This window comes from Pongo abelii, chromosome 17 (assembly GCF_028885655.2).
Source record: "Pongo abelii isolate AG06213 chromosome 17, NHGRI_mPonAbe1-v2.0_pri, whole genome shotgun sequence".
NCBI lineage: Eukaryota > Metazoa > Chordata > Mammalia > Primates > Hominidae > Pongo > Pongo abelii.
Genome location: NC_072002.2, coordinates 61,199,731 through 61,211,425, shown reverse-complemented (window position 1 = coordinate 61,211,425; position 11,695 = coordinate 61,199,731). Strand labels below are relative to the sequence as shown.

The following is an 11,695-nucleotide window of genomic DNA, read 5'->3' as shown; positions in this document are numbered from 1 at the left end:
TGGCCTGACTCTAGAACCTCCCGGAGTGCCTGCTGGAGCCTGGGAAGGGGCACCCTAGAATCTTCCAACCGGCCTCAGTGGCGAGCGCCGCGGGCACGCGACTCCCAGCCCTTGGAGCCTCTGCGGTGTCAGGATGACAGGACTGTCGCCTGGCCGGGTTGGGGGGTGGGGACGGTATTTCAGGCTAAGAATTTCTGAGAGGCACGACATTCGCATTGCGTTTCTGTGATTATTCTCCCTGGCTTGCGTTCTGAAGCACGAATCTTTCCGGATGTAGTAACTGACTTCCTAAAGCTTTGGGGGGACTGTGGTCCCCGAAGGCTGCCGGCTGCCTGACCTAAGATTTACGAGTGGTTCCAAGGATGAGACAAGGTCCCAGTGTCTCGGTGACAACAGGGTCTTTGACGAACGGCTGCCGAGTTGCAGCTGGGGAGGGGGAAGAGGCCTGCGGCGGGGGCGGGCAGCCCCTGAATTTCTTCCTTGCAGGAGTTGGGCGCCGGGGCGCGGGCAGGCAGCCCCGCAGGCCATCAGCATGCAGGAGCGGCGCGCGCCGTCCTTGAAGGGCTGCTCGGCTGACCTTGCTCCGCTTTCTCCGGAGAAGTCGCTAGGAGAGCGCGAGGACGCGGCCACGGTGGTGACTCAGTGCCCTGCGCGCTGCACGCAAATGCTCCCTTCCATCAAGTCCAGCTCCGCAGCTGCTGTTTCCTCTTCCTGCCCTCTTTTTTTTTTTTTTTTTTTCTTTTTGAGACGGAGTCTTGCTCTGTCGCCTAGGCTGGAGTGCAGTGGCGCGATCCCGGCTCACTGCAACCTCCGCCTCCCAGGTTCAAGCGATTGTTCTGCCTCAGTCTCCCGAGTAGCTGGGACTACAGGCGTGTGCCACCACGCCTGGCTAATTTTGTTTTTTGTATTTTTAGTAGATACGGGTTTTCGCCATATTGGCCAGGCTGGTCTTGAACTCCTGACCTTGTGATCCGCCCGCCTCGGCCTCCCAAAGTGCTGGGATTACAGGAGTGAGCCACCGCGCCCAGCCCCTGCCCTCTTTTTAATTCCAAGATTCAAATCTGGGGTTTTGCGCTCCGCGCCTCCCCCTCCCCACGGCTCGCCTATCATTAGCCAGATTGCACGGGTGTTTTGTACCCCCCCTCCCCTCGTCTCTATCGGCAGAACCGGAGGCCAACCTTCGCGATCCCTCGCTGCGGGCCCGGAGATCAAACGTGGCCCGCCCCCGGCAGGGAACAGCGCGCTGGGCAACCGCGATCCGGAGCCGGACTGGAGGGGGCGGTGCGCGGCGCGCTGGGGCGCACAGGGGACGGAGCCCGGGTCTCGCTCCCCATTGGCCGCCACCTCGGCGGGAGGGGCCGCCTCCGGCTCGTGGCACCTGCCGTCTCCCCTCCGCGGGGAAATCGGCGGCTACCCGGCACGGGCGCCTGGAGGTAAAGGTACCCGGGGGTGGGGAAGGCCCCGGGCCGCGGCCGAGCTCCCTGCCACCGGCCCTCTCCTGCTTGCCGCCCCAGCGCCTGCGACGCTTGGATGCCCCCAGCTCCGGCCGCGCCAACCAGAAACTTTGCCCCTCGAAGTCCCCCGCCTGCCTGACCGCACCGTGAGGCGCCAAGTCGGCCGCGCGCCCCCCGGGGCCCCGGAACTCCGCGAGTCATTGCCTGGCCGCCCCGTACCCCGCGCCCGCGGCGCCCGGTCGCCGGGATGCGCTACGCGGACCCCTCGGCCAACCGGGATTTGTTGGGGAACCGAACTTTGCTCTTCATCTTCATCTGCGCCTTTGCCTTGGTGACCTTGCTGCAACAGATCCTGTATGGCAGGAACTACATTAAGAGGTAAGAAAGTCCATGAGAGGGCGGGATGCGCGGAGCCGGCCGGCGAGCCCCCGGGTGGCAGTGGCAGCGGCAGCTTCGGTCGCAGCGCCCAGGGGTGAGTGGCCGTGGGGTCCGCTCCTAGCCCCGAGCATGGCGGCTTAGGCTTGGGTCACCGCGTTTCCGAGAGCATCCTTGCTTGCTCCTGCCCAGCGCTGGCTGGAGGGTCCAGACAACTTTGTTCCGCTGTGAAAAATGAAGGACAGAATAGAATTCCAAGCAACCAGGCTGACGATAAATCCATTTAATACCCGGAGAGACCGCATGGATCAGAGCGGTGTCCTCCCGACCCACAGTTCTATGGCCATTTGTTTAGACTCCGGGGTCGGAGGGCTCAAAATCTTATCGATTGTTTGTTTGCTTATAACCTCGCGAGTCCTGAACTTTCGTAAGGACCCTTGGGAGAAAAAGTATTTTCCCCTCCAGGAGCTTCGGGTTCGGTGGGGGTGGTAGTGGGCTGTGGCGATGCGACAGGGACAGTGATAGTGAAGTCTTATAATCCCACAGTCACTGGATCTGTGAAACTCAACAACCTGATTCCTTCTGAAACAGATGGCTTTTTTTTTTTTTTTCTCATCCTTAGCGCAAAAGGTCAGAGCTGCAGCAGAAGTTAACCCCTCGTTGGGCTCTCCCCCTACTCCACCCAATCCACGGTTAAACTCCAAGAGAAAGAGCAGCAGGAGGTGTCACTCAGAAATTCAATTCGGGCACAGCCTCAGCCTCTCTGCAGAAGATACACTGAAATGCCAGCCACTTCCTTCTGCCGGCTCTGCTGGCTTAAGGAAACACTTGGGGTTTCTCCGCCTGGTTTGAGAGATTAGGGGAGGTTCCTGCTCTAGGATACACCCATATCAGAGCCTCTCTTGGCAAGAGCCCTCTCTCCTAGCTGCTGGGGTGTTTTTTTCTTTGCTGCTAGTGTCTCCCTACTCTCACCGCCCCTCCCCTAGGTTGATAGGAAAATAAATGTCTCTCTAGCTAAGTAAGCATCCCACCTTCTTCTCTAAACTTCCCCATAATGAAACAGCTCTCTTCTCATCCTTTGGCTGAGGTGGATACATCAGGTATGGGTGCTCCCAATCTGGGCTGCCCACGAAGGTGAGAGGGTGAGGATCGCTGCTAGGTGTCGCTGTCCAGTGGAAAAGCCAAGCACTTAGGCTGTTTCCCCTCCTTGTAACTCCCCCGGAGCTGGGGAGTAATGAGGCACCTTGTTCTGAACATTTGTTTACAGCCAGTTGCTGCTCCAGACCTTCCCAGGTAGGGTTCCCTGGTTGGTGGCAGCTCCTGAGTGCTGTCTGACACTGGTGGCTTTAAAGGCCATCTTCGGAGTCTCCTGGCTTCTTGGATCTGATTGGGCCTGCCTCTTCTTTTGGCTACTGCTGCCCCTGAGATGATCCTATGCAAGGACAGCTGGGTCCCCCACAGCTTGCTGCAGCCCTGCAGGCCGATTGCCTGCTGCTATCTTGGCACTTGCTCTTCAGCAGGGCAGCTCTGGGTTCCTGCCCCCTCCCAGCACCTCCCCAAAGTTGCTGGGGCTGCTGGGATTCCTTCTGCCTTGTCAACAGGGGGAAAATATAACCGCCCATGGCAAACGCCAACCAAACTACTACCTGCTTGCTCTGGCAAGTCCTCCCTGGTCTTGGGTGGGTGGGCTAGCTGCCAGGAGTTCAGCAGGCACACAAGGTGCTTCCCTTCCTCCCTCACAGAGACCCTGACCCCCTAAATCGCATAGATGCTATCTTTCAGGCCTCACTCTAGATACTCAACCCAATCAACCAGGCAAAACTTGTATAGGGCTGATCCTGGAAGAGTGCCTGTAGATAAGGGTCTGTAAAGGAGATGATGTGGTCTTGGTGCTCAGAGGACTCGAAGTCTATTTGGGGCAACAAAATAGCCACAAATGAAACAGAAAGTGAATGTTAAACTGTCTGAGAAGAGAAGCACTGATAGGCTGGAGAAGTTGGGCAAGACTGTGCCCAGAGGAAGTTGAACTTGAGTGGGCCTTGAAGGAAGGGTAAGATTTGAGGGTGGGGGCAGGGGGCATGCACATCCAAAAAGTGGGCAGGAGCAAAGGCGCAGAGATGCAAGTGTGTCACAATTTCCTCCCGTCTCTCCCACACCTGACCCTACCTTCACTGCAGCACTTGGCTTAATCATTGGTTAGTCCTGATCTTGAACTGGGTGTGGCTGCCACATCAGTGTCACCCCTAGCACCTGCTTACCTATCTTGTTTCCTCCATATATCATGATTGTAATGAACTGGCCTGATGTGATTATCATCAGTCTGTCTCCTGTCTACAAACACTTGACCAGTGTTCTTCAAGCAGAGGCTCTGGGAGGGCCTGAATCAGAACCAACTGGAGGACCATTGAAATGCAGACTCCTGAGCCCCTGAATCTGACTGTCTTCGGGTGGGATCTGCTAACCTGCCGTTGTAACAAGCTCCCCAGGTGATCTGCAAGCTGCAACAAGCTCCTCCTGCTGCTCTAGACCAGTGGTTCTCAATCCCCTATTCTCCACGGCAATGTTTGGAGACTTCTGTGGCGTTCACACTGGGGAGAGGAGAGTGCTGCTGCATGGAGAGGGAAGAGGCCAAAGATGTTGTAAAGACCTATAATGCATAGTTTGCCCCCAACAACAAAGAATTTTCCAGCCCCAAATGTCAGTAGTGCTGAGGTTGAGAAACTGCTCTAGACCGAAAGCTCCATGCGGTGGGGATTTGCTCTTTTTTCTTTTTTCTTTTTTTTTTTTTTGAGACGGAGTCTCACTGTGTCACCCAGACTGGAATGCAGTGGCACGATCTCAGCTCACTGCAAACTCTGCCTCCCAGGTTCAGGCCATTCTCCTGCCTCAGCCTTGGTGAGTAGCCGGGACTACAGGCGCCCACCACCACACCTGGCTAATTTTTTGTATGTTTAGTAGAGACGGGTTTTCAGCGTGTTAGCCAGGATGGTCTTGATCTCCTGACCTCGTGATCCGCCTGCCTCAGCCTTCCAAAGTGCTGGGATTACAGGCATGAGCCACTGCCCCCGACCAATTTGCTCTGTTTTGTTCCCAGCTGCACTGTGAACACCAAATGTGGTGTCCAGCACATAAGATGTTCTCAATAAATATTGGATAATGAATAAATAATTGAAGGTAGGACTATGTGTGTGTGTGCAGGGATTGTAACTGGAAGAGACACAAGGAAGAAATGGATACAACTGGTGTGAGGTGGAAGGAAGGGACGAAGGGGGCAGATGTAACAGGGGGTCACTAGCCTCAGCAAAGTGTTTTGAAGATTGAGAAGAACAATTTGCATTTGGTTCATTGGGAGCTGTGTTTGGCCCTGGAGTAGGGTAATGGCAGGATAAAAGCCCCTAAGAAGGATGTTAGCTGGGTCTCCTACAGGGAGGGTTAAAGAGGTAGAGAGGCTGGGAGGTACTGTCACAGCCCAGTGAAAGTGAGAAGAACTTGTTGCAGGGAGCAGGTCCACTTCAGAGCCAGGGGATTCCTGAAGGCTGCCATTGTTTGCTTCTGTGCTGAGCTGGTGCGATGCCACCTCACAAAGAGTTCAGGGATACGGCAAAGGCAGGCTCTTCCAGGGAGAATTTAGCGACAGCCCAGAGCAAATGGCAGTGGGGCTGTGAGTCGATGTGTGCTTACTTCTTTGGACCCTGGGCTCTCCCTGTGCTCTGCAACGGGAGCTTTTGGGAGGACCCCACTGAGAGCAGTCAGAACTCTGGGGGTCCATTTGCAGCACCTCCCTTGGTCAGGAGGGGAGAAGGTGGGGCAGTGCAGGTGGCTTAGTGGGCTCAGTGTCTCTAATGGAGAAAGCATGCACTATGTGAATGAGGAGAAAAAGACAAGAAATAAAGTTGTGAACGTACCCCTTGATGCTCTTGGCTTCTCCATGCCTGTTTTGATTGATTGAACAAATACTTCATGCAGATTTACTCTTTAAGTGCTAAGGATACATTGGTGTGCAAGGCAGGCACAGTCCAGGGTCTCCAGGGAGCCCGTGGCTATTGGGAAGACAGAAAGGCACGCAACTGATATATGAGCCATGCCTAGAGGAATGGACGAGGGACTCTAAAAACAAGGAGGAGGTGCCAGAGCAAATCACTGTGTTTGAAGGTACATGGAGGCATTTGAAGGGGTCTTCAAGAAAGGGGAATGATCCACAGGCATAGGCAGAGGTGAAAGGAAGGGGGATGAAATCGAGTTTGAGCAAGGATTGACAAGTGCAGGCAAGAGTTGAGTGAATCTGCATGACTCAGGAGTTAGAGCTATATTGCTGGGGGCAGAGTGAGGCAGGCAGGGCCCAATTCCTGAGAAGAAAGTAGGGACCCTGTGAGGATGACATGTCTGGGAGGGAGCGGGGAGGGTGACAGCTGTGGGTCTGGATCCTCGTGCATGGAGCTACCCAGAACTGCGTTGGGAAGAGCCAGACTAGTAATGTAGATTTGGAGTCACCAACCACTGACATCAGTGTTTTTCAAACTTTTGTGATTGGGAAGCACAGTATGGCATATGTTATAGCCGGAGACCTTGAACACAGTTATGTACACACTCAACTGAAACATTTTGTGAAGCAATACTTGGCCTTATTACGAGAAATGTACTCTAATGTTTTCTATTTTACTTCATTTAAAAAATCCATTTGCCGTGTGCAGTGGCTCTCGCCTGTAATCCCAGCATTTTGGGAGGCCTAGGCCGGTGGATCACGAGGTCAGGAGTTCGAGACCAGCCTGACCAACATGGTGAAACCCTGTCTCTACTAAAAATACAAAAAGTAGCCAGGTGTGGTGGCACACATCTGTAATCCCAGCTACTCAGGAGGCTGAGGCACAAGAATCGCTTGAAACTGGGAGGTGGAGGTTGCAGTGAGCCAAGATCACACCGTTGCACTCCAGCCTGGGTGACAGAGTGAGACTCCGCCTCAAAAAATAAAGAAATAAAATTTAAAAAATAAAGAAAGAAAGAAAGAAAGAAAGCCATTCTACTTCCTTTAAAAATGCAATGGAATATTGGCCTTAAAAAGAAAGGAAGTTCTGAAATGTGCTACAACATGGATGAACCTTGGAGACCTTGTGTTAAGTGAAATCAGCCAGGCACAAGAGGACAAATACTCTATGATTCCAATTATATGAGAGACCTAGAGTTGTCAAATTCATAAAGACAGAAAATAGAGTGGTGGTTCCTGGGGGCTGGGTGTGGGATGGGGAGTCATCTTTTAATGGGTATGGAGTTTCAGTTTGGAAAGATGAGAAAGTGTTGGAGATGGACGGTGGTGATGGTAGCACAGCAATGTGAATGAACTTAATGACATTCAACTGTAGACTTAAAAATGGTTAAAATGGTAAATTTTATGTTATTGTGTATTTTGCCGCAATAAAAAGAGTTTTTATTAAAAAATCTGAGAGCAACCCATTAAATTTTACAATCCATTGGGTTGAAACCCTCAGTTAGAAAACCACTGATGTGAGCAATGGGATTGGATGAGTCACCAAGGACAGAGCAGAGTGGAAAATGATGATGGGTCTGGGCACAAAGGAGAGCCTTGAAGGATGTCTGCACCTATAAGGGGTCGAGAGAGGAGAGCTGGCTCTGGAAGCCGAGGCTGGAGAGAGGTGGAGGGGAATGAGGAGAGGGAGGTGTTAAGGAAACCAAGGGACGAGGGCGTCAGAGTGAGAGTGGCCAGCTGTGGCATGCCGGGAAGAGGGCTCGGGTGGGATAGGATTGAGGTGTCCGCTGGGTTGGCAGTAGAGGCAAAGACAGTTTGGGAGAGAGAAGTGGGGACAGGATCCTATTTCAGTGAGCAGGGAGTGAGTGGGGAAAGACAATGTGGAGACAGGGAGCGCAGGTTACCCTTTCTAGGTGTCAATGCTGAGAAGAAAAAGCGTTAAAAGAAAGATTTTCCACAATGAGGGGCATGGAAATTGTTCCATCTTCTTTTAAGTCCCCCACTGACCCCAATCCCCTTTGTTAGTGCTGAAGTCTTCATATAATCGCACAGCCCTAGAGTATTACAACTTCAGGTGTTTACACTTTAACAGAGGGACAGGGGAAGGGCAATGTTTATTTAAAGGTAGAAAGAAAAGACATGGTAGATTTTAATAATCTGGTCTCAGTCCATCTTTTAAACTTAATCTCAGGAAAACCAGATAACCTTGGGCCTTGAATGTCTTCCCATGTCTTTCAATGGAGTTTTATAATTCTCCATAAAGAGTTTGAATGTTTTCTGTTAGATTTATGTCTTAGTTTGTTTGGGCTGCTATAACAAATTATCATAGATTTGGTAGCTTAAGCAACAAATGTTTGTTTCTCCTGTTCAAGAGGCTGAAAGTTCAAGATCAAGGTGCTAGCATGGTTGGGTTCTGGTGAGGGCCTTCCTGCAGGTTGCAGACTTCTTGTTTCCTCATGTGGGGATGAAAGAGAGGGAGCTAAGTCTCTGGCCTCGTCTTATGTGGGCACCAATCCCATTTATGACTGGTCCACTCTCTGACCTAATCATCCCCCCAAAACTCCACCTCTAAATACCATTGCCTTGGGATTCGATTTCAACATAGGAATTTTGGGGGGACACAAACAATTATTTAGTCCATAACAATTTATGTCTAGCTGCATAGTTTTTAACTATTTAAAAACTATGTAAAATGTTTACTATTGTACAAATTATCTTTTAAAAAGTTATATTTTCTAACAATTTGTAGCTGGTATATAGAAATAAATTTGTTTCTTGTGTATTAATTTTATAATCAGTAACCTTGATTATGCACATACTGATAATAGTTTATCTGAAGATCATCTGGGGATTTCTATGTAGACATTTTTCTTTCTGTCATTACCACCATTATACCTTAATATATGGTTCTTGTTTTACTGTATTGGCTAGGACCTTTGACATAATATTCAATAAAAGTGTCATAGTGAACATCCTCATTTTAGTCCTCACTGTTTTCTTCTTTCTTTTTTTGACAGCTTTATTGAAATAAAATTCACCCACTTAAAGTGTACAGTTAAATGGCTTTTAATATATTCACACAGTTGCACATCTACCACCACAGTCAATTTTAGGACATTTTCATTACTCTACAAAAGAAATCTTGTACCCCTTAGCCATCACTTCCCAGACCCCCATCCCTCCTGGTCCTAGGAATGAACAAACACGCTAACCTGTTTTCTGTCTCCCTAGATTTTCCTGTTTTGAGCATTTCATATAAATGGAATCATATGCTACGTTGTCCTATGTGATTGACATCTTTCACTAAGCAGAATGTTTTCAAGGTTCATCCATGTCATATCATGTATCAGTACTTCATTTATTCTTATTGCAGAATAATATTTCATTGTATGGATAGACTGCATTCTGTTTCTCTGTTCTTCAACTCATAGACATTTGAGTTGTTTTCACTGTTATGTTAAGTTTTTGTGTGGACATAGATTTTCATTTCTCTTAGGTTTATACCTGTGAGTAGAATTGGTTATATGGTAACTCTGTGTTTGCCATTTGATGAACTGCCAGGGTTCTCCAAGGTGGCTGTATCATTTTACATTTTCTCTAGCGTTGTATGAAGGTTCCAATTTCTCTACATCCTTGATAAAACTTTTATTATCTTTTTTTTGGATTATAGCCATCTCAGTGGTTTTGAGGTGTCATCTCACTGTGGCTTTGATTTTGCATTTCTCTGATGACTAATGATGTGGAGCATCTTTTAATGTGCCTGTTAGCTATTTGCATATCTTCTTTGGAGAAATATCTATTTAGATTCTTTGCCTTTTTTTTTTTTTTTTTTTTTGAGAGGGAAGTTTGCCCAGGCTGGAGTGCAATGGTGCGATCTCAGCTCACTGCAACCTCCGCCTCCTGGTTTCAAGTGATTCTCCCACCTCAGCCTCCTGAGTAGCTGGGATTACAGGTATGCACCACCATGCCTGGCTAATTTTTGTATTTTTAGTAGAGACAGGGTTTCACCATGTTGGCCAGGCTAGTCTCAAACTCCTAATCTCAGGTGATCCACCCTTCCCGGCCTCCCAAAGTGCTGGGATTACAGGAATGAGCCACCGCGTCCAGCCAGCCACTGCTCCCAGCCCCTTTGCCTATTTTTATTTATTTATTTATTTATTTTTGAATTATACTTTTAAGTTCTAGGGTACATGTGCACAATGTGCAGGTTTGTTACATATGTATACATGTGCCATGTTGGTTTGCTGCACCCATCAACTCATTATTTACATTAGGTATTTCTCCTAATGCTATCCCTCCCCGAGCCCTCCACCCCGTGACGGCCCCGGTGTGTGTGTGATGTTCCCCACCCTGTGTCCAAGTGTTCTCATTGTTCAATTCCCACCTATAAGTGAGAACATGCAGTGTTTGGTTTTCTGTCCTTGTGAGAGTTTGCTTAGAATGATGGTTTCCAGCTTCATCCATGTCCCTGCAAAGGACATGAACTCATCCTTTTTTATGACTGCATAGTATTCCACGGTATATATGTGCCACAATTTCTTAATCCAGTCTATCATTGATGGACATTTGGGTTGGTTCCAAGTCTTTGCTACTGTGAATAGTGCCACAATAAACATATGTGTGCATGTGTCTTTATAGTAGCATGATTTATAATCCTTTGGGTATATACCCAGTAATCGGATGACTGGGTCAAATGGTATTTCTAGTTCTAGATCCTTGAGGAATCACCACACTGTCTTCCACAATTGTTGAACTAATTTACACTCCCACCAACAGTGTAAAAGAGTTCTTATTTCTCCACATCCTCTCCAGCATCTGTTGTTTCCTGACTTTTTAATGATTGCCGTTCTAACTGGTGTGAGATGGTATCTCATTGTGGTTTTGATCTGAATTTCTCTGATGACCAGTGATGATGACCATTTTTTCATGTTTCTGTTGGCTGCGTAAATGTCTTCTTTTAAGAAGTGTCTGTTCATATCTTTTGCCCACTTTTAGATGGGGTTGTTTGTTTTTTTCTTGTAAATTTGTTTAAGTTCTTTGTAGATTCTGGATATTAACCCTTTGTCAGATGGGTAGATGGCAAAAATTTTCTCCCATTCTGTAGGTTGCTTTTTCACTCTGATGGTAGTTTATTTTGCCGTGCAGAAGCTCTTTAGTTTAATTAGATACCATTTGTCTATTTTGGCTTTTGTTGCCATTGCTTTTGGTGTTTTAGTCATGAAGTCCTTGCCCATGCCTATGTCCTGAATGGCATTGCCTATGTTTTCTTCTAGGGTTTTTATGGTTTTAGGTCTAACATGTAAGTCTTTAATCCATCTTGAATTAACTTTTGTATAATGTGTAAGGAAGGGATCCAGTTTCAGTTTTCTACGTATGGCTAGCCAGTTTTCCCAGCACCATTTATTAAATAGGGAATCCTTTCCCGATTTCTTGTTTTTGTCAGGTTTGTCAAAGATCAGATGGTTGTAGATGTCTGGTGTTATTTCTGAGGCCTCTGTTCTGTTCCATTGGTTTATATATCTGTTTTGGTACCAGTACTATGCTGTTTTGGTTACTGTAGCCTTGTAGTGTAGTTTGGAGTCAGGTAGCATGGTGTCTCCAGCTTTGTTTTTTTTGCTTAGGATTGTCTTGGCAATGTGGGCTCTTTTTTGGTTCCATATGAACTTTAAAGTAGTTTTTTCCAATTCTGTGAAGAAAGTCATTGGTAGCTTGATGGGGATGGCATTGAATCTGTAAATTACCTTGGGCAGTATGGCCATTTTCACAATATTGACTCTTCCTATCCATGAGCATGGAATGTTCTTCCATTTGTTTGTATCCTTTTTTATTTCATTGAACAGTGGTTTGTAGTTCTCCTTGAAGAGGTCCTTCACATCCATTGTAA

The 11,695-nt window shown here is 48.2% G+C and overlaps 1 protein-coding gene across 1 annotated transcript in view; it reads left to right on the top strand.

Annotated features, from left to right (window-relative positions):
- The first annotated feature begins 1,249 nt into the window (after positions 1-1,249).
- Positions 1,250-11,695, top strand: part of ST8SIA5 (ST8 alpha-N-acetyl-neuraminide alpha-2,8-sialyltransferase 5) — a 79,007-nt gene continuing 68,561 nt past the window's right edge. Inside the window, exon 1 of the mRNA XM_024235964.3 lies at positions 1,250-1,832. Coding sequence (XP_024091732.2) covers positions 1,702-1,832 — 131 coding nt within the window. The 5' untranslated portion in view covers positions 1,250-1,701. The remainder of the gene's footprint in view (positions 1,833-11,695) is intronic.